The sequence below is a fragment of the Cladophialophora psammophila genome (assembly GCF_000585535.1).
Source record: "Cladophialophora psammophila CBS 110553 chromosome Unknown aczJe-supercont1.3, whole genome shotgun sequence".
Classification (NCBI taxonomy): domain Eukaryota; kingdom Fungi; phylum Ascomycota; class Eurotiomycetes; order Chaetothyriales; family Herpotrichiellaceae; genus Cladophialophora; species Cladophialophora psammophila.
The window spans coordinates 1,798,279-1,824,996 of record NW_006912924.1 but is presented as its reverse complement, the minus strand read 5'-3'; the positions used below and the strand labels follow the sequence as shown (position 1 = coordinate 1,824,996).

The window sequence follows — 26,718 nt, the reverse complement described above, 5'->3', positions numbered from 1 at the left end:
CAGCATGCCTACCAGATTACAAGCAGTTATCGATGGTAAAGGCCAAATGACGGCCTACTAGTTAATGGGTATTTCATGTTATTTGACAAAGAATTGAACTAGTTCTAGTAGTAATTACTATACGGACTGTTTCTTGAGTTGAGACGAAAACATTGGGTGACCCACTTATTTTGGCCAGACCGTGGCTATAGAGTAGACGCCCAGAGAATGAACTTTGGCGTCAGAGCATCATTAGAGCGTCATTTGAGCATCATTTGAGCAAGTCTTTGAACATTAATACACGAATACCCAATATTGCTTTTTACCTGAACTTGTATCTTCTCTACCGAGATCTATATAGTTCGGCCGGAGCCCTGTTCAACTCTACATGACCTTGAACGCCACTAATTGGATTCCTGTCTTTCAGCTCTACCTTCTATTTTCTCCGTGTTCAGCCTTACACAAGCTAAACAGAAGGGGCCCAAGACAAGAACTCAGCCTTGTGCGGCGTCAGAGGAGGGATGTATACCTAGGCTGGACCAATTGAATGACACATCAGTCCAGAACCCTATATCTCCGCTCTCGTGGGCGGCAACAGAGTCAGCGCCCAGTTAGACGTACCCCAGCTCGTTGTATATAACCAGTCTTTGATAGACCGTTCATGTGTTAGTTTATTGAACCAGCACCTTGGGCAAAATCCACGTATGGACGCAACTCAGTCTACCACGTGGGACGGCCAAAGGATACGTCTTGTACTACTGATATCTGCCGCCCAACCTAGTCACTGAGAGGCGGCCTTATCACCGTTGACATGCGTCTTTTATGTAACTCCATGCGCTGCAGACAACAAGAATTCGCCTTTTTGGGGGGCAAGTAGCGGCCGTTCGTTGGCTCGACGGGTTGCCTTACTCGGCTTGCTGCCTGTCCTATTGGCGCGTGAGTGCATACACGGAGTTTTTACATGCCGAATCGCTTGGGTGTGGGTGTGTGTGTGTGTGTGTATATATATACCAGCTCGTACTTTACCTGGGTAGGTTTGTAGTTGACACATATAAACGCCAACTTCGTGCCGCGTCTCAACTCTCAGCCAGGCGACTTATTTGGGTTGGAGGTTCAGGACAACAAACAACAACAAATATCCAAACTGCCTACCTGCCCACTGACTTACTTCTTACCGAGCTATTGAGGTACACAACACGACATATCAGACTTCCTCGCTCTGTCCCTCTCGGCTCAGCACCGCCCCAGCACCATCAACATGGATTCCGTCTCCTCCTTGTCGATCCCGCCCTTACAGTACCTCATCGCGTACTTGATCCCAGTCATGTTTCTGGGAGTTTTCGTCGGCGCCTTCGTCAGCCCGCACGCGCTCTCAGCCTCGGCGAGTTTTCCGCCCCCAACCGACAAGGTCTCCCTTACCTTTTTTCACCTCTTCGCCATACGGCAGCTCTGCCTAAGTCTTGCTCTGCTAGTCCTCGAGGCATGCAACGAGTGGCGGGCGGTGGTGATTGTGTTGGCCTGCGTTGGTGTCAACGGCATTAGTGACTTTTTACTTTCGGCCGCTTCGGGCGCGGGATGGGGGTCGTCCTTTAGGACCCATGGCATCCCCACAGTGGTTGGGTATTGGACCGTCTGGGAGTTGTGGCAGGAACATTGGTGAATCTTGTCGAATGACGGCCCCCTTCGTCTAGACTCCATTGTGGTAACGGACAGCGTCATCCTTCATCAAAAGCATCTCGGAGGTGTGCTCCCGCCAAAAGGCGAAAACCCGCCTTGAACAACCATTTGCCCGAGATGAGTCCATCTGTAGCGGGTCGAAGCTTGTGCACAAACGGATAGGACTCTTTGTTCGTATCTCATCAATTGTCAGATCGCCCTGAAACAAGTGCTGTGCCTTCAACTTGATCGGTTGGATTGTCTTCTACTACCCCCGCAGCCAAAGAGCCAGCATATGCTGCTGTCGCTGTTTCCTGCGGCCTCTGTGGTCCTTCTTCGGGCAACCAGCTCGCGCCGACGGGATGAACGAGTGGCTGGCCACCAACTGCCTGAGGCACTTGGATGGTAGAATTGTCATCAAACAAGTCGCTTTGCAACGAGATCTTCTCGAAGACACAGTTTCCAGGATTAGAATCCACCAGAATGACTCGACTGTCGTCATCACGCTGGCCATCATTATAGAACTCGGCAAAGACACTTTCAATTCCGGTGCCACCTCCCTCGGAGCCAGATGCACGCTGCACGGATGCCGGTTCCAACAACGCAGCCACCAACCCAGCAATGCTTAGCCGTGCTTGAATATTGCGTGTCTTCCTGGGTTGACTAGCTACAGCCATGCCAGCAAGTAGCATGCCAAATATGGCATATAGCAGATTCAGAATGATTAAGGCGAAGAAGGGGGCTTTCGGAAGCCGAGTGACCAGTCGACTTTGTCTCGTTTGCTCTGCAGTGTTTAATCTCCCGTCTGTGATTCCGGCAATCATGCTCACTGCAGTCTTGCTGAATTGTTGGGCGAAGAAATCGGCGAATGCTTGAGACGTGTTGACCTGTTGAGCCCCGCTGAAGAAAGCGGATTCAAGGGCGTTCTGGGCAAGCGGTCGGCCTTGGAGAAGAGCCCAGCCTGCATTATTCGACAGAGTATCGTTCGCTCTGGTGTAATTCCCATCCACCACATTACCGTCGATGGACGTGTACTCAAGTTCATAGATGGTAGAAGTACATGCGAAAATGAAGGCGTAATTGTATTGGTCGGTATCCTCGACGGCTTCCGGATCCTTGGATAATGCGTCTGAAGTGGCCACTCGAGCGCCAACGGCGAAGTAGAATGGGTTCGGGGTCGCCATCTGTTCATCAACAGTCCCGATTGGGTCCGAAAATCCTTGTTGTCTGAACATCTGCAGGAAGAAGCCAATGTTACTCTTCGTCCCGTCCGAACTGCCGTTTCCCGACATGAAGCTGGAGCCGGTATTATTGTTCATGTCTCCATAGAGATTCGAGCTGCAGTTGTACGTCATCCCCAGAGTTAACTGGACTTGGCCCAGGGCACAACCATTTTCAAGGTTGCACCATTGAATCTGTTGAAGGTGACAGGCTTTGCTGGCTGGAGCACATGTAGTACTCATGGCGTAAGTTCGGGCTCGGAAATCGAGACTCGAGTTTCGTTGCGCTGAAGTGAGGTAAGCGAAATGCTTGTTTTTCACGGTACTGGTCAAGACGGCGTTGACGGAGGAAAGGTTCATTGAGGTGCGAGTCGCCTCTGAAGCACTGTCGAAGTGAATGGACCCGGGCAGTTGCAAGCCGCCTATGCACTGGTTGATATCTCCTGCTGTCCAAGTTTGGTTGTAGCAAAGGGCTATGAGGCCACGGCCGTAACTCGAGACAGGCATGAGAGCTGGTGGAGACATGATGTCAAAGTCCACTGTAGACGTAGTGACATGGAGCCAAGTGTCGACCGCGAGGATAGCGATACTATTCGCACAAATTAGCTGGTGCAACTCTTGCCCGAAGGAAGTTGTGACGTGGGGGTTACCTCAAAACAGTCGCTGCCAAAAGACTCGCAACGACCATCCACAGGAGTCTGGTCTGCTTGCTTCGTCCTCTCCAGAAACTGTACTGAAACCATGACCATAAAGGCCCATAGCCCCCTCCGAGGAGACCTATAATTAACTTGAACTGATAGACTGTAGGAAGAGACTCGGTCTGTCCCAAGTTCGATGTTCTGATGTAGTCCTTTGCAAGAGGATAAGAGATCAGGGCCATGACAAACGTCGAGGTGAGCGATGTGACAGTGCTTGTCCAGGAGGAAACTGTGATCAACCGTGTGGCACTATAGTCAACGAAATATGCCGAGTTGTCTCGAGGGGACGCAACTCCTAGCAAGTTTTCAGAAGCCTCGGGACCGTTGGAAACCTCGTAAGCATATACGAGGCCGATAAAGACGGCGGTCAACACAAGCATTGGCAGACTGAGGCACGTAAGAGCCCAAGTTATATCGAGAACTGCTCCGTCGAGTCCATGCGCAGTTACGTCGGTAGTTCGAGCTTTTGCGGATTGAGCCCGTGAATAATGACCGCCTCTCAATTCTCTAACATCTTCTTTAGATCGACTGTCCTGATCTTGGGTTTCTGTCAAGGTGTTGCCGTCGTCGCATTGTTGTAATAGCGGCGCAAAGCCTTGAAAAGCCATCTTGGGACGAGATTCTTCTAACGACGAGGCTGCCACTCCCTCACCACTAGGTCAGACCTCGGTCATCATAGAATGGGACTCAGGTAGCCTTGCAGATGCGGACTTCACGACCGCTGGTTTGGTCTGGTTCACTGACAGGTGGAGATGTCGAGGCTCTTATGTACTTAGAGCTGGGAATCCAGGTGCAAGGGTGTGAATCGCTAACATCTGTGGTTAGGCTGGATCTGTAGCCAGATGCCTGGTTTAGCTAGCCGCTAGCAATGGCTATTTCGACAAATCCATGAGGGATTGTGCCTCATTCGGCTCTGCAAGTGTTTCACTTATGGCTCTGGTGGCTCTGCTTGGTCTCTGTCCCAGCGACGGGTGATTCGTTACACCCGCAGGGGAGGCAGTGTACGAGGCACCTAGTCGGGTGGCTTGGATAGAGGGTACCTTGTCCAGGCACCACAGGTGTATCAGGCCCTAACTAATTGACGATCAGGCAACCCGACCTCGAGGGGGCCAAATCTGCTTGGCCACCAACTGGTGCGTACCTTGGGCAGTGGTCACACTGTTTGGCAACCTCCTGATTCTCCTGGCGGCAAGTTTTGTGCACTGGTCTTATGTTCTCCGTGGAGAGCCCAAAGAGCCCTGGCAAGAGTCTGCTTTTCTCAAATCTTTGGCCGATATATGGAATTGATCCGTTGACACAGTACGGGAAGAACCGGCTTTCGAATTCCTGGAGGCAGGGACTTGTCCTCTCCATCTGCCTTTGGGGTTGACATGTTCATATGAGCCTCAGGTTCGTCAGTCAAAATGACTTTCTTCCTGAAATCGTGCCGAAAGAATTGGGGAGAAGGAGCTTAAGACCAGGTGCCTTTCACTACTGCCAACGTCGTCACAGATAACTCAGTTGCCGGTCGTCTTTTCATGCTTTGTGCCTGTCTCGTTTTTGCCAACTGCGGCTTGCAATGACAGACGTGGGTATGTTGAAGGTTGATGATCTGAGACCGTCTCTTGGGCTAATCGGCCTTTTTGATTTCGTCTGATTGTGATCATCACAGCAAAAAGATTCACCGACCCTGCGAACAGGAGCGTAGGCGTTGAGCAAACCGAAGAAGGCAACCTTGGGCGATTGACATATTGCAATTAGCCCAGAGCATTCACCGAGTCACACAGAGGAAGGCTTGCGTACCGATGAAGGCGCCTGGTGTCAGGGTGCTCCCTGCGTACATGTAGTTAGACTCATCGCAATACTCTTGTCTGTTCCGTAATGCTAGGGAAATAGAAGCTGAAAGTGATTCCAACGTGGCCAGGACGAAAGAACTGGATTGGTTATATACACGACCGCCCCCCCTGCCGCTTGTCTAGTGTCTCTCTCCCTTTCAACCTTCGGAAAGATGCTGATTTTGTGGCCCAAATGTGCCCTTCTCGCCAGCCAAGCCCACGGCTTCACCTCGCATTTCACGAGTCCCGGTGATCAAGGATAATTTTACACAGTCTCAGTGAGCATCTTGTTCAACCGCGTGATCTTGCTCGAAACGCTGAGGTCGATAGTTCGCTCGCCAATCTCGACGATGAGCCCACCGAGGATATCTGGGTTGACTTTCGTGACCACCTTCAGCTTCTTGCCTTGGCTGTATTCGGATTTGGCGATGGCGGCTTCAAGACGGCGGAGGAGTTTCTCGTCGAGTTTCTGTGATCCGAAAGAGTTAGTTTTCACGCGCCCACCGGTGTTACCAGGTACGGTTTTCAGTCTCCATAGCCGCAGTTTGTGCAAACTACGTTGCTTGGACATACCGAAGCGCTCGTCACAACCAACTCTATCTCTCCTCTCGCCGCACTCATCAGAGTACCAAACTTTTCGCAAACTCCCTCAAGCAGACTCAACCGGTTGTTCTCCGCCAGCGTTTGTAGAAAATTCTTGACCGTGTTAGTCTTGTCAGCTGCTCCGGTGTGCTTTTCCAGTTCTGCAATGATCTGTGATTTGTCGGTATCGGAAAGTGTGGGAGCAGCGAGGATCTGGGGGAGTTTGGCGTCGGTCTTGAAGATCTGTTCTAGGCTGCTGAGAGCTTTGGCCGTCGGCTCCAGAGAGCCCTGTTTGGCGGCTGCGGTATACTATTGAGTATGGAGGCGTCAGCTTGAAATTCTCTCAATGAGACATCCTCGAATCCCTGATCTTCTGACGTCCGCGGAAGCCGTGGTTCACCACAGCTGCGCCCAGATCCAAAGTCCACCCTTTGCATAAAAACACTGGAGTGAGCATACCAAAGCATTTGCGTAAGTCCCGTCGAGGCCAAACAAAGGCACCGGAGGCTTTGTGTCTACAGCGGCCGGCGCAGCGTATGTTCGGATAGCTGTTCTGGGGGCAGTCCGACGGGCAGCTGCGAAAGCTGGGCGCATCAGTTTGGAGGACATCATCTTGAAGGTGGGAGAGACGATGCAAAAGGTTGGACCTGCAAAGGAAAAGACTGAAGCCTGAGAGCGGAGAGTCAGGTGAAATCAGGACTTGCTGGAGCTTTGGATTGAACGATGAGGGTGGAAAAGCAAGCTCGTCAATCGCAGGATGGAACTAGTCCCAATCGGGGATCAATGGTCTGGGCATTAGAGAGCTTCGGTTCATGTCCTTTACGCTCTCCGACCACAGCTCTCCTTCCACTGTGATGAGATGTCAAAAGGGCCGAGGCCACCCGTGTTGAAATTGTCATTGAAGCAGTCTATGTCACACCGACGATAACCGGAGCTTTTAACCCTGAACAACTCGAACGACTACCGCGCCAACGCTCGAAAACCCAGTCACCGCCTACTCCCGCAAGAGTCAGTCCCAACCTCGAATCTGCCCTTCTCTCTTCCTGTTGATGCGAAGCGGTTGCTGCACGCTTTCGATGTCAAGCATATGGAGAAAATCTCCAGCTTCCCGCGTCGTCTTCGATGGTAAAGCGCAGCCCTTTCACATCGATTTCTTCATACATGCTGGAAATAGCGGCCCGAGCTTGTTTATGCCATGGCCCTCGACCACCTTTGACTGCGTCTTCCTTGTTCCGCCAGAAGCCTAGGGGATAATCAGACCTCACATCTCGAAAGTTCGTTGAGTTCACTCACAGGTTGCCAGATTCCTCCTATCCATGTCAGGTACGCCGTACCAGTACTTTAGAAGCCCTCCACTCTGTGTAGCTTCGATGTGGGATTCCTTGTCCAATTTGAACAAGAGGTCAACGTCGATGTTCCTCCTGAGCTTGGACCTGAACTCGACAGCGTAGAACTCTTGCCGTGTCCACCGGTATCCTTCGTTGGCTGCAAGCGACTTCAATGTTGCCATGAGACTGCTCCAATCAAACGCGTCTTCATATGGGACTGTGGCGTATTTGCATGAAGCCGGCTCCAGCTGTGTCGATGCAAGAGCAAGAAGCCGGCTTGGAGTGTCGAGGGTGTTCAGATCTAGGAGATGTTCTGGCTCCAGATATGGGGAAACTGTTAGCAAGCGAGCAGAGGCCGGACCGCTTTCGCACTCGGTTTGGTGTGGTTGATGTTGGATGGAGACCTCAGCGGAGAGCCCGTGGACCTTGTTCGAGGTTCGAGAATCGTGCGCGCTTATCTTGATGTCCTCCTTCGCTTTTGGCTTTGGTCCAGGCTGAGCGGCTGCCATTTGGAATTGAATCCCAACTTCCTTCACCCAATTGCGGATGTCGTGGAAGGAGACAACAAGGATATTGTGGGAATTTTAGCAGTACAGGATAAATCAACGTAGGAAAGCAGGAAAAAATAGCTGAATGATGGCAGCTCTCCTGGAGGTGGTATTGTGTGAAATGCGGAACTGATCACGCAATTGAGGCTTATGGCAAAGGAAGGAACCACCGCCTTAGATTGAGTGTAAATACAAAAGAATCAAAGCAGGGAGAACGCGAACACGGGGTCCCCAGTTGAGGAGTATATGGCGGTCAGAAGATCAGGCAAAGGCCATTAATGCACTTACTGGTGTCCATCTGCAGTGGGATGCAGTCTGCCGCTCAAAGACTCCAGCGGCGATTCTGGCTGACTTCCACGTGTACAGTGCATTGCCGTCTCTGACCGCAGCACTCAGACCCTCGGGCAGCCTCTCCTTGCCCGCATCCCAGGCTAGGGAACATCGACAAACGCTGCGCGTGGAAGGACGGAACATTGTGCGAGCTGCAGACACGACAAGAGCGCGAGAGGCAGCAAGGGCAGACGGGCAGGACATTTGCCATTTCGTTTCCTAATCGAGGCAAAAAATCACGGGGGCATCGAGTGATCAGAACACTCACCGATAGCGGCAAGATGGCCAGATAGACCGCCCTTATGGCCCATATTGGCAACCCAGAAGACAGATAAAGAGGAGATTGATAGCGTCCATCGATCTTGGGGGGGAGTTCATCCATTATATGTGGGAGGGATCTGATGCAGATTGACTGATGCCGTGATCATGCCATCCTCGGCTGGCTCGTGGCTGGCCTCAACCGAACCAGGAGCACAAATCCACGCTGCGGCAGTTAGAATCTCGCCGGTCTGGATTGTATGTACTACCCCACGATGAAGAGGTGGCTTGGTGGGCAAGTGATTGGTGAATGATCGGTGAGTGATTGGTGGGTGGTGATGGAAAGTGGGATGAAAGCGTGTTGTTCAGAGGGGCCTTTTTGGGCCTTTTCCGCCCTCGAGATTTTGCAGGGCGGGAAAAAAAAAATGTCACCGACAATTCACCCTCACCACCACCTCCTCCTCCTCCTCAGTGTCCTCACTTTTCTCTGTCCTTCAGCACCACCCAACAATCGTTCCCTCAGCCATCTCCCCTGCTCCCTGCCTCCTCCAGCGATACCATCATCATGAGCGGTGCTCCAGCCCAGAAATTCAAGGTCGCCGACATCTCGTTGGCGGCCTTTGGCCGACGTGAGATTGACCTCGCCGAGGTTGAGATGCCAGGTCTGATGGCAATCAGAAAGAAGTATGCCGCAGACCAACCTCTTGCTGGCGCTCGAATCGCTGGCTGCCTGCACATGACCATCCAGACTGCCGTCCTCATCGAAACCCTCAAAGCTCTCGGCGCTGAGGTGACCTGGTCGTCCTGCAACATCTTCTCCACACAAGACCACGCGGCGGCAGCAATTGCGGCTGGAGGCACTCCCGTCTTCGCCTGGAAGGGCGAGACTGAAGAAGAGTACGAGTGGTGCCTGGAACAACAACTCAAGGCCTTCCCGTCGGGAAAGACACTGAATCTCATCCTCGATGATGGCGGTGACTTGACTGCCCTTGTCCACAACAAATACCCAGAGATGCTGAAAGACTGCTACGGGGTGTCAGAAGAGACCACCACTGGAGTCCACCACCTCTACCGCATGCTCAAGGGCAAGAAGCTCCTCGTTCCTGCCATCAATGTCAATGACAGCGTCACGAAATCCAAATTCGACAACCTCTACGGATGCCGAGAATCTCTCGTCGACGGGATCAAGCGTGCCACGGATGTCATGATCGCCGGCAAAGTTGCCGTTGTGGCAGGCTACGGCGATGTTGGAAAAGGTTGTGCTCAAGCTCTCCACAGCATGGGTGCCCATGTTCTCGTCACCGAGGTGGATCCCATCAACGCCCTCCAGGCCGCCGTCACCGGGTACCGGGTGGTCACCATGGACGAGGCCGCTCCCCAGGGTCAAATCTTTGTCACCACCACGGGCTGCCGCGACATCATTGTTGGAAAACACTTTGAGGCGATGCGCAACGACGCCATCGTCTGCAACATCGGGCACTTTGACATTGAGATCGATGTCGCGTGGCTCAAGAAGAATGCTAAATCCGTCCAGAATATCAAGCCTCAGGTTGATCGCTACACGATGGCCAGCGGACGCCACATCATCCTGCTCGCCGAGGGTCGTCTCGTCAATCTAGGCTGCGCTACCGGCCACTCTTCCTTCGTCATGTCTTGCTCCTTCTCCAACCAAGTTCTGGCTCAGATTATGCTGTACAAGGCCGAAGACGAGGCATTCGGCAAGAAATACGTCGAGTTTGGAAAGAGCGGCAAGAAGGAAATCGGTGTCTACGTTCTTCCCAAGATCTTGGACGAACAGGTTGCCCTGCTCCATTTGGAGCATGTCAACGCCAAATTGACAAAGTTGACCCCTGTTCAGGCCGAATACTTGGGCTTGACTGTTGAAGGTCCCTTCAAGTCTGATATCTACCGCTACTAGACGGTTTGATGTTCGTCGAGGGCCACCTCACTGGCTTTTGAATGACTGCATCTGTCTCGGCGTCTGAGGTCTTTTTCAGGAGAGAAGGTTTTCTAATGCTCAACGCATAGAAACGGAGAGTTCCAGCGCACGGCCATATTGACCGTTTTTGTCCACAACAGGAATTATGCACGAAACTCAACGACCTTGCGACGAGAATGACGGGGCTGAAAAGTTTGGGACGCGATCAAGACCCCTAGAATAAAGGGGTGCTTAGAATCCTTGTTTCGAGAGTGCTGGTACGAGAACCTGGGGGGAAGAGATTCCTGATCGGAGATCAGAGGGAAGAGACGTCCTTCAACGGACAATGGCAGAAGCTTCATCAGCTTCTTCAACAGATAGATACCCCGAATAGATGCTCAAAATGAAGATGAGATGGTGAAACTATAATGGTGGCTATGAGAATGGGCTTCTCGTCGCACCGCGCAGCCTCGAAGTCGTATGAGCTTCAGTCGGTTTTTATCCTTGTTCAACCTCTCGCACGTCTCCCTCCGGTTATAGATTGGCAGTCGCGTGGGCCTAGCAAATGCGAGGCCGTTTCAGCCTCAACTAGGCAACGATGCTGGGGCTGCTGGCAGACCAGGCAAATGCATGGGAAGTCGAGCTTCTACAAAAGCTCATTCGCGGACGACGGGGCTTGAATGTTGTCGAAAGTGGCAGTGCTGTCCCAGTCGTTCCTTGCGCATTGACCCTCACGCATACATCCACTAACAGCGCCACCAGGCTTATAAACTTTTCCTGCCATCACCTGTGAGTGCAGCTCATAATCACACAACAGCTAGACCCCTCACACTGTCGGCATCTTTTTGCTGCGAACGGCTCCCCAGATGGCATCTCAATCTGACGAACCAGAGGTTGACGGCAGCAGAGGCCAGCAAGGTTCCGAGCCTTCTGATCTAGAGAGACAAGAGACACAGCCCCAAGGTGCTTCGACAGGACAGACATTGAAGTATGTTTTTCCGCCAAATGCTCGCAAAGTGCCACAGGAAGAGAGACTTCCATGAAGATGCAACATCTCCGAACGCGATCAAGGCGCCTTTCATCAATATACGCCCCGATCCACGAACGAGCAGGACAATGCTGTTTTCTGGGCTTAGGCAAGAGAGACCCTCTCTTTGCCATCCCCGTGCCTTGCCACCGGCCCAAAGAAGCTTATCGGATCAAATACTTACCGGCGAAGCACCGGGATCGAGAAATTGATAGAGAGATGGAACCGAAAGAGAGGGAAGTCGATTGCGCCGCCGCAGTCTTTGAGAGATTGCGACGGACGTGTTTCAAACACCAGGATACTTGGAAGAAGTGGCTTCCATACTGTGGGGTTACCAAAGTTGAAGAAGTTCATGTGAGTCTTTCTTCATATGGTAAAATAGTCTTGCTGATTGTCCGCAGTTTCAATTTGTCGGAAGCGTCCAGAAGGACGGGACCCTTCTGATTGTTAAGACTACGCTAGACATTTGACAAGATCCGAGAAGAGCTAGATGATGATATCGCCAGGGATCCGAGGCCCATCAAATGTGGATATGGCATTGACGATGTGTGCGACACAATGCGCCACTGCAAGCGTTGTAAGAGTGTAATGCGCTACATCGGTGATACTTCGACGCGAATCCGGAATGAAGCTCTGGAACGAATCTCGGAAGCTCGGCGCCGCAAGAAGGCCCTTTACATGGTTGATATCCTGACAAAGTGTGCGCGGAGCCCATGGGAGGCCAAATTCAATGGACCCAGATTATTGGAAGGGGTGGCCACGGATTGTTTAATATACGAACTCGAGTGAGTAACGTTGCCTGCGCTTACAATGCATCAGCTAATTTGTTCGTAGCGGAGCAGATAGATTCGAGATGCCGGTTCGTCACGGGCCGTACGACGGAACTGACGAACTCCATGGCCTCATGTATATCGTGGGATGACAAACTGACCGCCTTCAATATGAACTACTACCCCGTGTTGCTTGGTGTTGGCTGGTGGTTGGAGTTGTCTGGCTTTGCGTCGCGCTGTTGGGGTGGCCTAGGAGGGAACTGGAATATGCCGTTTGCTTTTGGGCAATTGCTCATGGCCTGTATGGCAGTTATTGTCATCCCTCATCAAAAATAGAAGTGCAGCCACTGCAGGGTGAGGCTTGCGTGGCAAGGGGGTGGTTTAACGTTTCAGAACAAAGACGATGGCCGCGCCGTGGTAGCAGGTATCTCAAGCACGGAACGAATTTCCTTTCTTCAAAGGAGAATTTCCGATACATCATCTGTGTAGGTATTTAGGTGTATTTCATCAGACTATGTTCTTCTTGTGTGGCAGGTCCCTGAGAGTGAAAGTCGTGGGGAGTGAGATGGCCTGGGGCGTTGTTGTTCCACGACCGTCCACACTCCAGTCTCGCCAATAGTTGAAATCGATCCATGAAGTGAAAGACCGGAGATGGTTCGACATGATGTTCCCGATTACATTATTTTGAAATCAGTTGATTGACTAGGTCGTTGCGACATCCATATCCTTAATAAATCTGTGGCGCTTCCCTTGATAATATGCTAGGCAAAAATTCACATTGGTCAAGCTTATCAATTGGAGGTCTGCTTTGGTCCGTTTCCAGGGGGAAATCCACTGTAGACGGCGATTTGACGTATCTTGGGACCACACCATGCGCCCATAGCCTCACACCGTTTGGTGCATCTGTGTTGAGAATTATCGCTTTTCTTATGCGTCCTCTGACGCCGAATGTTGTTGACTCTTGAGCCAAACTCAGATGAGGTGCAAAAATGCTGATGATCAAGATCGGTCGACGTTTTATGGCCTCATTGCGACCAAAAGACTGTAATATGGTCAACTGACAGAATTCTTGAGAAACAGGGCGGGCAAGTTCTTGCCAGCACAGCTTGTCAACAAGGGCGCTAGAGGTAGAATACCAGCCCTGGACGTAGAAGATACAAGGTGTGTCCTTGGTGGTGTAATGGGAGAAGTTTGAAGTGGTGGATAGCTTTATGATTGGCTGGGGCGTCGACGCTAGACTAAGGTTCTTCTTATATAGTCCTCGGGGACTATCATTCATAGAATAATCAATCAAGTTACGAACGGGAGAACTTCCTTTGGTTGAGCGTACGTGCTGTGAAGAGGCTATCCCACCGCCGTACGAGTTGATGCCCATGGCTAGTAGCCTCGCCCCAGTTCAGTGGGGGCTGTTATTTCGAGCGCCGGGACTTAAGACAACAAGGAACTGGCTCTCAACATGGAGACTATGCTGCTGCGATTCTGTTTCGATCCCGTTGCACCAAGTCGCCATTTGAGCTCCGCGCAGGTGAGCGAAAAGATTGGAAAGCCAGCTTTGCTGACCGAGTTGAATGCACAACGTATGGCTTCACTAAGAACGGACAGACATGGAGACTGCTGAGCTTTAGTTTTCCCAGAGCGAGTCGGTGTGCCTGAACTGCTTGTGGTAGTGGGTCGAGAAAGTGGCGTAGTGGCATTCAGGATCTGGAAGACCCGAGCAAGTGGCAGCCGACTTTTCAGAGTCAACCTCTGAGACTCAAGGGACCTCCACATCTCGCCCTATCGATGATTCTGGCATTGTGAATACAGCCAACAGAGTCCTGCACCAACTGACAGCGCTTTCACGGCCGGTGGATCCTTACCGATAGCAGATGTAACGACTGAACCTGGATAAGTTAAGCCAGCACCATTGACGGTATCAACAATGGAGGAAGACATAAAATGACCAGTACGCAGTGAAAGACCAAGAATGAGGGGATCTCTCAGCAGAGCGGATACGGAAACGAGGTTGAAGTTCACTTGGGGAAAACGAAGTACAATACTTACTCATCCAAGGAACCAAAACTTGGTGTTACCCATTATCGATGTGTAGGAGGAGAGATTTCGCGCCGCTGTGGCCGAATCATGAATGAAGGAGATATCCCTTGTGTGAGAGGTTCTGGCGTAAAGCCACTCGAATGTAACCGCCGACATCAGTGGGAGCTGAATTATCTCCTCCACATTCTTCTGGGAACAAGAAATTCAGAGGCTACCCACTTCGCAAACGCCAAAGGTCCGATAAGTATCACAAAATCTGCGGCGATCGCCGTCTAGGCATGGCGAAGCTGTTGGACCGGATGCGCTCCCCCATGCGATCGATTTATCAGGCAGCCAACCTTCGTCTTTGCTTCCCTAGAGACAGAACATGATCTTTTCCGCCACCATCCGCGACAGCATGTCTATGGGACAGGGCGTCGAAATGAATATCGCAAGATCGCTGCGACAACAGGGAGCGGAGAATTCGAGGTGTCCATTGGATGGACCAGAAGACCGGCCAAGGTGAAGTACTCTCCAGGGCAGGTAAGCTTTTGGGCGATTCAAAATCTCTCTCAAACCTCGCCCAGTCTGAAGTCGGTGGCAAGTGGCCTTGTAGATCCAATTATCCAAGGTAAGGAATGTTTTCGTTGCCTGCAGGTCAGGGTTTTCAAGGGTGTTTTTTTTTTTTGTCTTCAGTAAACGCGGATCTTCTTTCTCCAATTATCCAATACACCACCTATCAAGAAGGTTAGGACATCAACGCTGGTCTTTTCCCCGACTGACACCGCCTTTCTGCCGGCTGGTTGTCAAGGGTAGGCGGCATGGTTGCAATAGGGATCCGGGCTTCTAGCCTGGTTGGACTGTCCTTTTGGCGTTTGAGGAACGCGATCAAACCACACCAAAGAGCCGGATGACAATGCCAAGGGAATCTGAGGGAGGCAGAAGAGTTTGCCATCAGAAGATGCTCTGATGATTCGGTAATAGACAGCCGTTGGCACACACTGTCGCCGGTCGAGCCACATGGGCGGGAAGAAAGGAGGCCGAGCGGACTCGCCTACATAACTTGAGGGCAGCCAAGGCTGACGAGGCTGACGAGGCTGTAGTGTCTGTGGACTATGCCCAATTAAGCATAAACAATTACCTAAAACACAAGCTTAGCCGTATTGGTCCTTTCTCATCTCATCAGTGCGAAATGTCATTCCTTGCCTGGCTGCCTGTCGGCCTGAACCATCTGTCATCCATCATGAATTAGTCCGTCGTTCCGAATGCCAGCTCTGAATGTTTTGGGCAGGGAAGCACCTCCTCTTTCTCAGTCTCCGCGATATAACCAGAACCCAAGAACTCGATTGAGCCGGTATGGTGCGAGTGGCAAGAAGTGCCCCTTTGATGACGGAATCTTCGCCTGATTGTCTGCATTATCAATGCGCACCGACTTTCTTCTTCGGACATTGCACCGTCAAGCCATAGCAGACTTTGGTCGACTTGGATCTTCGACGTCGACTGTACCATCAACAATTGCCACCATCATGACTTCTGTGCAACCGCCAGCAACTCCCCCATCCGGGCAAGCACAACTGGGACCTCAACCAACCCAACCATCATCGACGCTGCAAGCACGAGTAGCGCCGAGTAAAAAGCCGTTGGAAAAGCAACGGATAAAACCTCGACACAACAAGCAGCCCACGCACTTTGTCTGCTTCCCGTTAGTCAGTGATGAATCAGTGGCACAGCTCTCTAAATCCCTGGCATACTTTAGATCACTCACCATGCCTTTGCCTCCTGCAGACCGGCATGTGACATCGGAGGTCGGTGCTCGGGGAGGAGAAGCCAATGCTGAGCCCGCAGCACCCGACCAATCCAACAGCGAAATAGGGGGTCGGGATGTGGATCAAGCAGTGAGAGTCATCCCAGAATCGGCGCATCGTCCGCCAGGGACGTTCCATTTAACCCTAGGGACAATGCATCTTCCGGACGCGGAGGATTTGGAGAAGGCGGTGGCGTTATTGCAGGAAATTGACTACGTGGAACTACTGAGGCGAGCGGAATCTGGAGAGGGGAACGAGGCGCACAAGTCTGGGCGAGGGAGAAGGACTAAGAAAACACCAAAAGATGGAATAGGCGGGGACTCCAACGAAGTGACGCAAGCTAGGGACGAGACGCAATCTAAGCGGGAAGGGGAGTCTGGAAGTTTCCTTTTAGCTGCAGAGAACATAATGCCGCCAATGGAGCAGGAAAAGGCAAAAAGCCCATCGGCCACAGAAGGAAATCAAAATCAATATAGTGGTGCCCGTCGCGATGGCGGAAGTCTTTCCACTGTCGAAGAACAGGCCGATTCGGAGCACCTGCAAGGGGCCGACAATCCACAGCTGTCAGCACCTACATCGAACCACGCGTCAGAAGGGAGCGGGAAGCTGCGAGAGACAGCAAGAGAGGTCGGAGCAGTCCCGTCTTCTCTCCTTCAATCACTCAAGTCCCTAACTCGAGAAGTCTCGCCACCAGCGGTCTCTGCACCTTCGATGTTGACACAAGATTTCGGAGAGCCAGACCCTCTACAACCCATATCCATATCTCTATCCTCCCTTGGCACCTTCCCCTCGTCTCGCTCAGCCCGCGTCTTCTTTGCGCACCCTCACGATCCCACGGCTCGCCTGCACAGGTTTGGGAACCTGGTCCGCGACGTTTTCCGGGAAGCGGGCCTCGTCACGGAGACTAGGCCCTTGGTTCTGCATGCCACGGTCGCCAATCTAATCTATGTGAAGGGCAGAAAGGGGGGCAGAAAAGGTCGCGGAGGAAGAGAAAGGAATGGAAACGAGAAGGCCAGAGACGGCGGGAATGTGGACGCCAGGGAGATTTTGAGGTTGTTCAACCATGGGCCAAACGCGAACGGGAATCAAAAAGGAAGAGCATCATCATCACCACCACCAAGAAGTACTCCTGCTGAGATTAATGACAAGGGGGACAAACCAGCAGCGCCCACCATGATGAGCACGACCATTCGCGAAACCAAACCTGCCGAGGGCGTGAGGACTGGAAATCAAACGCTAGATCCAGCGCTATCGCCAAATCCTACAGATAAAACGGGCACCAAAAGTGAACAATCCCCTCAGATTCAAACCCCTTTCATATGGGCCCGAGACATCACGATCCGGAGCATCCGCATCTGCAAAATGGGTGCCGAACCCTCTTCCATCCCGGGCTGGGGGCTTGAGTACCGGCTTGTCGCGGAGAAAGTGTTCATGGCTGGCCAGGCCCCAGAATAAGACTCGTGCCGGGCTCGGAATCAGATGACGGGGAGGCAGACTTCTGCAGAAGAGCGAGAGGGGGGACAGAATCCACTCAAGCGTCAATTGTTCGTTTGGCTAGAGGGGAAAGGGCTGGGCGCAGTGGGCGGTCGGTCGGTCGGTCACATACATCAACAGAAAACCGATAGAGGAAGTGAAATATATCCGGAATCTATGCGGATGTATCAAATGTACACGAAACAAACGAGATTTCAACCTGAGGTGAGGGCCCGAAACGCTCGAGGTGGATGGTATCGATGATCAGATATTGCAATAATCAATCATCGACGATCGGTGCCTCAGTGATCAGTGACAAATCCATCTAGACATGCACGGCGACAACACGTAATTACTCCGTATTTGCTGCCATACATGCCATGCCATGCAGAGTGATGCATGCTCTGCACCAGCAAGCCCGTTAGCAAAGAACGACAAGTCTTGAAACCAAAACCATATAGAGGTCGAGTATAATCATCATTCACGATAGTCCGTATCTCCTGGAATAATGGATGGGGCGTGAGTTGGCCTGAGCCTAGCTTAGCTTCGTTATCCACGCTTCTGTTCTATCTCCGCTCCGCTGGTTGATCAGGGAACGCCCTGTGTGGAACGCGGTAAACGTGTGTGTATGTGGTATGATGTGTGGTGCAGCTTGAGGAACCTCCTTGTTCCTGATTCTGGGGGGGAATAGATGCCGTTGCGGGCCTTTGATCCGGCCGTGTTATCCTCCCAAGACGTGGAGTTAAACCAGGACCAAGATCAGAACGACGAAGAAGCAGTTCAGAGAGCTAGCTGCTTTGATTGTGGAGCAAGTCTGCGTGGTTTGGCCGATGCCTGGGTGAATGTCTCCCCCCCCGGGCCGGCCCCCAGCCTGATGTAGTGTTTCCCACCAAGCGAATGACGGGTATGTAGAAGCCGCCGCTGAATTCGGCGCTCTGGTCTGATACTTTTCAACACTCTGCGGCATTATCTTCCAATCCAACAGTCCGAGATCCGCTTTCTAACACACTGGAAGGCGTTGCCGACCTGGTTAGTTAGTCCAAACTAGGCGGACGCAGAGGCGGCGAGAATTCGCGACTGCATTCGACGGCGATGTTTTCTTGTAGTCTCAGAACAGGCGTCGGTGTGAATAACTCCAGCCTGGGCTAATCCCCAAAATTTCGAGAGCACATCTCCTCGTGCAGTATGCGATGGGCCATCCACACAAGCAGTGTTGCTAAAAAGGCTCTTGGAAGGAAGTGCTTTCAGCATGGCAAGTCTCCCGGCTCATGTGTGTTGAGATCACGGAGCCGTAGTCGTCTTCGTATCCGCGGGCCTCAGTGCTGCGAGGATAACTTGGTGAGATGTCTCGCCTGTGCTTCCAGCGAGAGAGCCACCTTGACATGGAGGGTGCTCATCAATGAGCGCACGGTGGGTGGCCGCCACGGCAAACCACAACACCTCCAACATCTCTCATATCGCATGACCATCCACCCAGCCGAACTGTCTTCTCGAGTCATTGTTCTTCTTTCCACAACAAGTCAATCCGTCAATTCTCCTCCTTCTCCGCGCCCTCCAAATCCTCCAGGTCAAAAATCACCCGCACCATCAAACTGCAACTAGGACAGACAGCGATGTCCTCCCCTTCTCTCAGACTATCGATCGAGATTTCGAACCGGTCGCCACAGGGACATGGGTAGTGGTAGATTTGCAGTGTTGCGTCGTAGGTCATGTCTTCGATCTCGATTTCGTCGTAGATGTCGAGGTCTTCGGCGGCCTTGGCCGAAGAGGAGGCTCCGCAGCCGGTGAGATCGAGGGTCGTTGCGGCCGCCGCGGCGGTTGTCGTGGTAGACGGCATCGTGTGGTTCAAGTGATCGACTCGCCGGTTGAAGGGTGGCAAGGCAAAGGGGGGTGAGTTCTGAGGTAGTTGAAGCCGGACAGAAAGTGTCGTTGGAGTCGTTTCCTTCCTTGGAGGCCTTGGCCAGTCGAGCCCCGCAGAAGTCGGCCCTGTACGGGGTACAACGAATTCAATTGAGTTGAGTCGCAATAAGGAATCAAGAGACCCGAGCGATCTGTTCCGCCAGAGATCCCTTTATCGCGAGAGGGCGGGAGATGGGACGGAATGTGAGAGTCATCAAAACACAGAGGGACGGAAAGTCAAGCGGCAAGTCAAAATATTTCTGCGGGGAAAAAGAAAGAGTGATTGCGGGCATGGAACTTTTGCGAAAAAGTTTGTGGGTTTTCACCGTCACAGCTCGACAAGGGGTTCATATTGAAGAGGAGGCTTTCTGTTCGCAAGAAAAATTTGTTCTTGTATCCTTTCATTCGCTCATTTGAAAGGACCCGTTCGCATCCATCCATGATGCATGCGAATGAGATTTCTCGAGAAGCTTCTCCCTGCCAGGCCCCGACACAAAACGAATCACTTTTGCGAAATCCCCCTCTGCAAGCTCGTTCCTGTATTCTCAGATCGCAGTCTAGGCCATGGCCTTTGAAGTCTTGTGGCTATCTCCTTCAAGGCCAGACCAAGTCAGCACGATCCCGAGACCTATGACCATCATCCGTAAGCATATGCAATGTTCGCAAAATCGTGCCATGATCATCCACGCTGCGTACGATTGCCATGCACACTAGAAGCATCGTATTAAAGACCTCGAGTGCCTGTCGCTCAGCGATATCTCCAGAGCGAGAGGGTGTTGTGTCTCTTCCAAGTCTTTCTCCGTCCAGAGGTGGTCTTGGTGTACCCGTGCCCCTTGCCCAAGCCACGAGACTTCTTGCCCGTAGCGGTGAGACCACGGGATTCTCGGTGCTAATCAAAATCAGTTAGCAACACAATATCCCTTGGTAGGTGCCCTGATCCTTTGCAAGAGCAGATGTAGATACTTACCTTGTGGACAGGATTCACAATCCAGTTGATCCGCGCATCACGGCGAATAGCCTTGTGGTTGGGGTCAACAAGAATGACTTCGTAGTACTTGTAGGTAGAGTCCTGGTTGATCCAGTAGGAGTTGAGGACCCGTAGGTTGGCGCAGCGGCGACCAACCCGTTCTTCGGCGGTGGAGCGGAGGGAACGTTGGTACTTGAGTTGATTCACACCCTGGTTGGTGGGTTTGCCTGCACATTACAGCGTCAGGATTTGATACATGGACTGGTGGCTGCATTCGGGACGGCCTTGTTCTCACCATAGGTAGCACCCTTCGGCACAGGTCGCTTGCGACCACCGCGACGCACACGAATTCGGTAGATGACATAGCCTTGCTTGGCCTTGTAGCCCAAGCGACGGGCCTTGTCAGGTCGAGAAGGACGAGAGGCGCGGTGGATGACGTTCAATTGTCGGAGCTATATTATGCACTCTCAGCTAACATGTTCAACGAGTGTATAGCAAGACACAACTCCAGAAGAGAAATGTGCCACAATGTGGTGAAGACCGAAGAGGGTGTGCATGTGTGTTTCCAACAACATCTCCTCTTGTCGCTTCCATCGTCATCTCAGGGAGCATCTTACCTCCCAGCAGCGGACTCGGAGAAGGAATCGAAGGACATCGGACTGCTTCTTCTTCTGAAGCTCTTCGACGTATTTGAGGGCACCCATCTGTGAAGAATGGTCAGCTATCGACGCAGCTTTCTACGGGCAAGTTCATTTACCTTGACTGTCACGCCTCGCAGGAGATGGTCGTGGTGGAAAAAGAAAATGTCTTGGGATTGAGAATTGAGGACTAGATCGGCTCTCAATTTTCGACGGCCAAGTTCGTGCGCAGGCTTGGCAAAGTTGCAATCTTGGCATTGGTGTTAGCTAATCAAACTCATTCGGCGAGTCGGCCCGTCGGCATTAGTGCCTCGGCCGCTTCTCATCTACAAGTACATGGCAAGGATGGTACAGGCGAGCTGGGTACTCGATACTCCTCCCTACAACTACTGCGTACACGATACAAGCAACCCTGGTACGTACATAGGAATAGCATGTCCTCTCACCTCGCGGTTGCAACACGCAGTATCAGCATCAGCATCAGCATCAGCATCAGCGCTCACTGGCCTGTGCTTGTCCCGCAAAACAGAGTCTCTCAATCGCCATTTCCGTGTCCCTGGCGACATTTCCCCATCCCAGTGTCTGCTTCGAAGCCGCCTCTTGCTTGTCCGTTCCATGTGACAGAAGTAATCTTCCCTTTTGTTCCTCCTCGCCTGTCAGGCTTTGCAGGTCCCTGACTTCTTGGAACCTGTCGGCCAGAAGTCTCTCGATTTCCATGCTTGCGACCTTTTTGCCGGCCTCGATAGTGGCCACGCTAACTCCCTTGTCCTTCTCAAAGGATGCCCAAATCTCCTGCAGACGTGATGTATGCGATGGTCGACCTGCCAGCTCGTCGTATGCAAATATAAGTGCGCCTGACTGCTTCATGAGCTGGACCATGGCATCGCAGTACGTCTGCCCTTCCGCTCCCAGAAATTGAACGTGAATTGGCAGTGAGAAAGAAGTAGAATCCGTGGGCTCACCACTCGCGAAACTTCCGAGAGCGGAGCTGAGAAGCGGTGCAATCTCTGCATCGAACGATTGCTTGTACAAGGTGCTGAGACTGTTAGCCGATGGCACGCAACGAATGGAGCTTGAAGTCAACTTCTTCTCTTTAATTTCCTTCAACTTCTGGCTGATGAAGGATTGCTTGTCTTTGATTACATTTCCAAACTGGCGCGGCCATGGGTCAGCTTTATTGAGCTTTTCCCATAATTTGTCCATCCTCTCTTGGTTGAAACTAGCCCTGGGTCATTGGCACCCAGCCAAGTCGATTGCCATCACCAGTCACTTACGGTAGATCTTCTGCGCCGTTGTCACCACATTCTCCGGTTGCTTCCACCGGCGACGATATATCCGACGACAGAACCATCTCATCCTCGAACTTGGCTGTTTTGTACGGAGACTTGGTGCTGCTTCGCCGTGAACTTGAATGTGCAGCTGACTTGGCTGCTCAGCGTTAGGGGCCACCTGCTTGACCTCGAAGAATCGAGAATGAATTTTAAAATACCTGGCTTTGCTGAGGTGCTCGGCATATCCGCCTCCTCTAGCAGGAGTGTGGTGAGCGTCGGAGTTCGACACAACGAAAACACGGAGTGAGGAGGTTGATGTGGTGGTAGAAGTGACAGAGAGGTGAAGTGAAGTCAAACTTCGGTGCAGAGGCAGGGGCAAAAAAAAAAAAACCAAGGCAATTGCAGTGCAGAACAGCGCCCTCTCATCGTCTGGCTGTGTCAGGAATTTCACTGAGCAATGGTTATCGGCTCCATCAAGTTGTCATCGGTGTCCAAAGCACTCTGGTGTTGCTATAGTACACAAGCCAGCCCGCAGTTTGGACATTCCTCGGAGCTCGATATCCAGTGCACTTTGCACCCAGGTCAATCTCGAGTTCTGCCCCCACAAGTTCCAACACCATGTAGGGCATTTTTCTCGCGTCGATATTATTTCATCTTTCTGTATCCAGCAATCCATAAACAATCTGATTTTTCAAAGGTCTTTTGTCCAATCCAGCCTAACCAACATTTTTGATGTCAAAAAATCTTGAGCCACAATTCAACAAATTCGAGTGTAAAGTGCATCCCAGCACCGAAGCCCGTTCATCAGCTAGTCTTATCTTTCAGCCATCCCGCCCCCCAAAGCGCAGGTCTAGTTGCCTTCCGTGAATGCCTTGAACCTCATCTTGCTGAACACCACTTCTACGTGTTGTCATCCGGTCATCATATGCAAGAAGTCGTCCGAAATAAGTTTCTGGAGAAGTGTCGTCGTCCGTTGCCTGTATATTAGGTACCATATCCTGACTTAAGAACCGAGCGAGAGACCTTGGAATCGTCCCATCCAGTTGACATCACCGGGTTGGTTTGGTGCTCTTCCTCTAAAGTCCGGCCGGCTGCTGGCGAAATTAGGGGCATTAGGATTGAGGGTGGGAAACGGTTGACCGTAAAAGGACATGAACGGATCCATTTGGCCTTGCATGTTCGGAGCAAACGGTGATACCCCCGGTTGCATTTGTTGAGGTCCAGCCCCAACGTCCTGGAATTGATTATAGAAAGCATTGCGCATTCCCTGATTCTGGTGGTTGAAGTTTCGATCTGCGTCGAACGTGTCTCCGAACGGCGTGGTAACGGCCTGGTGACCGAGGTTATGGGGTTGCTGTGCCTGTTGCTGCCGTCTCCGATGGCGCTCGTCACCGGGAGCTGTGCTATAGACAGGCTGGATGCCAAGCGAAGCGGTGGGAGTCTGGAAAGACGCAGGATTGATGGCAGACATCCAGATCCGAGTCTTGTAGATCTTGAAGAGGTCGGTGACCAGATGATTGAAATTGATGTAGTTGTCAGCAAAGTAGTAAAATGTGAGCTTCTTGCTGTCCCTAGATGGTGTTAGTGATACGTTACAGCACATTCCGGTTTGAGACGTACATCTGAAACTCGGCATCAAGAATCTCCATATTCAATCGGTGCTCGAGAACTTTTTGCTGACAGACCCGCTTGGCTTTAGCCTCATTGCCTTCTTTGTCCTTCAGTGCTTGAATTTCGTGGTTCTGGGCCAAACGCTTGATCATCTTTGGCTTGAGATCGGGGCCAGAGTCGTGAGGACCATGATGACCTTGGGGGCCCATTCCTCCCACTGCGCTGCCATGTCTACCGGGGATGCCGTTGGGATTGACGACGTTGGGTCCACCGTTTCGACTTTGCAAGGAGAACATCATCAACCATTTATAATGTTCCTCGGCATAATATTCTTTATACCGTCGAGCGTCTTCCCAAGTTACATTTGTATGTTGAACGGTGCCAAGATCAGTGCCTCGATCTGCCTCAACAATGACAAGGTCACCGACATTGACATGGAGGCCGGTTCCCTCTTGGATGTAGAAGACATCCGAGCGACAACATTTGAAGTTGACGATGAAGAGCGGCTGTGCGGCGGGCTCGAGGTACGGTCCAACACCGAGATGCTGTCCGTAAAGTTGGGGATCGCGGTGGTGCTGGTGGACTCGGGCGTCCGCAGCACGTCGAGTGGACTCGGTGGTGTTGAAGTACGCAGCTGCAAAGTGGCGATCACGTAAGTACGTATTATTCATCTGATCCTCGTTCGGATTCATCAGGGCTAGAGCTAGGGCCAGGGCCAACTTACGATCATCTCCTTGGGATAGTGCCTGGGATCCGCTTTCATACGCCGTCGCATCGTCTTCGCGACCTAACCAATTAGCCCCGGGGAATTGTAAAAGCAACATTTGCAGCGTGTGCTCACCGTTCGAGCTGAAGGATCCGTGGCGGGTTGGCACATCAGCGAACGAATGTCGACGACTCTGGGGCGCTTCTGGAATGGGACCGAATCCAAGGGAAGTCTGCCAGTGTGCCTTCTTGATTCCGTCAAAGGTACGATTTTCGATGGGCGACAGCGACTGTCTTTCGGCGACTCCGAGCGCTTGTTCACTCATGCGACGGGCGTTGTTGTCACGACCAGGAAATCCGGTGAGGTCTTCTCTATCATCGATCGCGGTTTCGGCTTCTTCGGGTACAGCGGTTCGAAGTCTCGTGTTTCGAAATCCAGGAGGCTGGACCGGGGCCGTGGTGGCGGTCGTCGCTGGGAAAGCCCTCTCTCGGCTTTGAGCAGCATGCCGAAGCTGAGCGTTCTCCTTTTCCAGCCTCTCGATCATTCGCGCCTGTTCAGCACTAATAGCATCGGGAGTGGCATGGCCTTGCTGATCTTCTTCGTCATCTTCTACCTCTCGCAAGCGGCCAAGCCCACCGGACTCCAACACGCCCAGTCCGCTTGTCCTGGACGTTCGTCTCTGCAATTGATATTGATTGCCGAGCCTGCTGCGCGTGGCTTCAATCGAAGTTGATATCGGATTAGCCGGCGGAGCACTGGTCGTGTCGAGTTGGCCCACAGAGTATGACTGTGAGCGGTAAGTCTTGGGGGTCGGCTGCAGAGGAATCGAGAATGGGATGCCGCCGTCACCATTCGTGTGCAGGACCTCCTGGAGTCGGGCCGGTGGGTCTTTGCGACCATCCTGACTCCAGATGGTGGGCCAAGGATACGATGTCGTGGGGTTGGGCCATGCTGCGGAACCTGCAGCGTTATTGGCATTCCCCCAGGGCGACGGCTCTGCACCAGGGGTTCCCGGATGCGACGTGGACGGACTATAGGGACCAGTGATGGAGGGTTTGCGATTCGCATTGGCCGACGAGACGTCGTTGAGCCATGAGGTCCTTCGCACGTTTCTATTGGGCTTGACGTTGCCACTAGCGGCAGCCTTTGCGTGGTCAGGCTCGTCGTCTGAGGAAGCCAGAGCCTCAGAATCGGGGGTCGATCTGCCCAAGCCCGGATTTGATTTCTGGAGTAAGAGCGATGCAGATGCTTGATGCGTGCCAAAGGTTCCGAATGCCGGCATAGGCGCGCGAGTCGTCAGACCCGATTTGGTGGGTGTGTTGGTCATGATGGGTGAGGGTGGCAACGCCAGATGAGACATGGGTTGACGCTGTTCTCTCACCTGGGAGTCAGCTCAAACTGTCGGGTTCAAAGACTTTGAGAATTAGAACGTTTGGAATCAGGCTCGGGGGAATATTGACGGAAAAAAAGCAAAAGTTCTAGCTTGTGATAGGGGAAGCGAGATGAGGGGGAGGAGGAAGAACCTCAGAGGCCTCGAGCTTCTCACCCACGACGATCCAAATGCAAGTCCACAGGACTCACGGCAACACACCGACACGACCATTTCAAAGCGAACCTGATGATGGATGATGATGGATGATGATGAAGGCTGAAAGCTCCGACTCACCTTATTGCTATAGAAGAGACATGGAGATGTTGGCGATCTGACTTGACATATCGGAGTATGGCGATGAGTTGAGTAGGGGCGCGCCCGCGCCGCCGGACCAACACTCCGTCTTGGAAGACTGTGGGACCTGCTGGGACAAGCCGGAAGAGAGTATAGACGGAGAGCGAGTGGTTTCGGGTTGGTTTGCGCAACGGCTGTTGAATACCGTAAAGGGGATTTGGTGGCGTGGTCGACAAAGCAGGACGTCGCTGTCGGCGAATAGTTCGGGATTTGGCCCTTAACAACCACAACACCTATCGGCCCGCGCCCCCGGCAAGTGGCTGGAAGAGTCAGGTGACTGTCTGAGGTTTGTGGCAGAGCTGTCAAGGACAGAGAAGGGCAGGATATTTGTCACCAGACGGCAGAAAGTGATTGATGGGGATGGGAAAAATGAAAAGAGAGCAACAGGGTGTGTGCCTGGCCGGGTGGGAAGAGATGAAGTGGGTTGATGGTGGTGGTGATGGATGACGGGTGATGGTGTTGTTAAGGGAGGGTGGTAAAT

The 26,718-nt window shown here is 52.3% G+C and overlaps 11 protein-coding genes across 11 annotated transcripts; 4 read left to right on the top strand and 7 right to left on the bottom strand.

Annotated features, from left to right (window-relative positions):
- Positions 1 to 1,237: 1,237 nt before the first annotated feature.
- Positions 1,238 to 1,639, top strand: A1O5_02841 (uncharacterized protein; the record flags this gene model as incomplete). Its single annotated transcript, XM_007743455.1, has 1 exon — positions 1,238 to 1,639. The coding sequence occupies one exon, from the start codon at positions 1,238 to 1,240 to the stop codon at positions 1,637 to 1,639; it is 402 nt and encodes a 133-aa protein (XP_007741645.1).
- Positions 1,640 to 1,838: 199 nt separating this feature from the next.
- Positions 1,839 to 4,161, bottom strand: A1O5_02840 (uncharacterized protein; the record flags this gene model as incomplete). The annotated part of the gene is made up of 2 exons (XM_007743454.1): positions 1,839 to 3,444; positions 3,506 to 4,161. 2 exons carry the CDS (start codon positions 4,159 to 4,161, stop codon positions 1,839 to 1,841), a joined length of 2,262 nt encoding a protein of 753 aa, XP_007741644.1.
- A 1,471-nt stretch (positions 4,162 to 5,632) lies between these two features.
- Positions 5,633 to 6,561, bottom strand: A1O5_02839 (ATP synthase F1, delta subunit; the record flags this gene model as incomplete). The annotated part of the gene is made up of 3 exons (XM_007743453.1): positions 5,633 to 5,836; positions 5,941 to 6,258; positions 6,409 to 6,561. 3 exons carry the CDS (start codon positions 6,559 to 6,561, stop codon positions 5,633 to 5,635), a joined length of 675 nt encoding a protein of 224 aa, XP_007741643.1.
- A 467-nt stretch (positions 6,562 to 7,028) lies between these two features.
- Positions 7,029 to 7,786, bottom strand: A1O5_02838 (uncharacterized protein; the record flags this gene model as incomplete). The annotated part of the gene is made up of 2 exons (XM_007743452.1): positions 7,029 to 7,192; positions 7,243 to 7,786. 2 exons carry the CDS (start codon positions 7,784 to 7,786, stop codon positions 7,029 to 7,031), a joined length of 708 nt encoding a protein of 235 aa, XP_007741642.1.
- A 1,192-nt stretch (positions 7,787 to 8,978) lies between these two features.
- A1O5_02837 (adenosylhomocysteinase) lies at positions 8,979 to 10,331 on the top strand (the record flags this gene model as incomplete). The annotated part of the gene is made up of 1 exon (XM_007743451.1): positions 8,979 to 10,331. One exon carries the CDS (start codon positions 8,979 to 8,981, stop codon positions 10,329 to 10,331), a length of 1,353 nt encoding a protein of 450 aa, XP_007741641.1.
- A 1,246-nt stretch (positions 10,332 to 11,577) lies between these two features.
- On the top strand, positions 11,578 to 12,147 carry A1O5_02836 (uncharacterized protein; the record flags this gene model as incomplete). The annotated part of the gene is made up of 2 exons (XM_007743450.1): positions 11,578 to 11,712; positions 11,821 to 12,147. 2 exons carry the CDS (start codon positions 11,578 to 11,580, stop codon positions 12,145 to 12,147), a joined length of 462 nt encoding a protein of 153 aa, XP_007741640.1.
- A 3,520-nt stretch (positions 12,148 to 15,667) lies between these two features.
- On the top strand, positions 15,668 to 17,401 carry A1O5_02835 (uncharacterized protein; the record flags this gene model as incomplete). The annotated part of the gene is made up of 1 exon (XM_007743449.1): positions 15,668 to 17,401. The coding sequence occupies one exon, from the start codon at positions 15,668 to 15,670 to the stop codon at positions 17,399 to 17,401; it is 1,734 nt and encodes a 577-aa protein (XP_007741639.1).
- Positions 17,402 to 18,947: 1,546 nt separating this feature from the next.
- A1O5_02834 (dimethylaniline monooxygenase (N-oxide forming)) lies at positions 18,948 to 19,256 on the bottom strand (the record flags this gene model as incomplete). Its single annotated transcript, XM_007743448.1, has 1 exon — positions 18,948 to 19,256. One exon carries the CDS (start codon positions 19,254 to 19,256, stop codon positions 18,948 to 18,950), a length of 309 nt encoding a protein of 102 aa, XP_007741638.1.
- An 810-nt stretch (positions 19,257 to 20,066) lies between these two features.
- Positions 20,067 to 20,989, bottom strand: A1O5_02833 (60S ribosomal protein L15; the record flags this gene model as incomplete). The annotated part of the gene is made up of 4 exons (XM_007743447.1): positions 20,067 to 20,207; positions 20,286 to 20,512; positions 20,581 to 20,737; positions 20,903 to 20,989. The coding sequence occupies 4 exons, from the start codon at positions 20,987 to 20,989 to the stop codon at positions 20,067 to 20,069; spliced, it is 612 nt and encodes a 203-aa protein (XP_007741637.1).
- A 320-nt stretch (positions 20,990 to 21,309) lies between these two features.
- A1O5_02832 (uncharacterized protein) lies at positions 21,310 to 22,126 on the bottom strand (the record flags this gene model as incomplete). The annotated part of the gene is made up of 2 exons (XM_007743446.1): positions 21,310 to 21,335; positions 21,427 to 22,126. The coding sequence occupies 2 exons, from the start codon at positions 22,124 to 22,126 to the stop codon at positions 21,310 to 21,312; spliced, it is 726 nt and encodes a 241-aa protein (XP_007741636.1).
- Positions 22,127 to 23,197: 1,071 nt separating this feature from the next.
- A1O5_02831 (uncharacterized protein) lies at positions 23,198 to 25,838 on the bottom strand (the record flags this gene model as incomplete). Its single annotated transcript, XM_007743445.1, has 2 exons — positions 23,198 to 23,765; positions 23,815 to 25,838. The coding sequence occupies 2 exons, from the start codon at positions 25,836 to 25,838 to the stop codon at positions 23,198 to 23,200; spliced, it is 2,592 nt and encodes an 863-aa protein (XP_007741635.1).
- Positions 25,839 to 26,718: the final 880 nt, after the last annotated feature.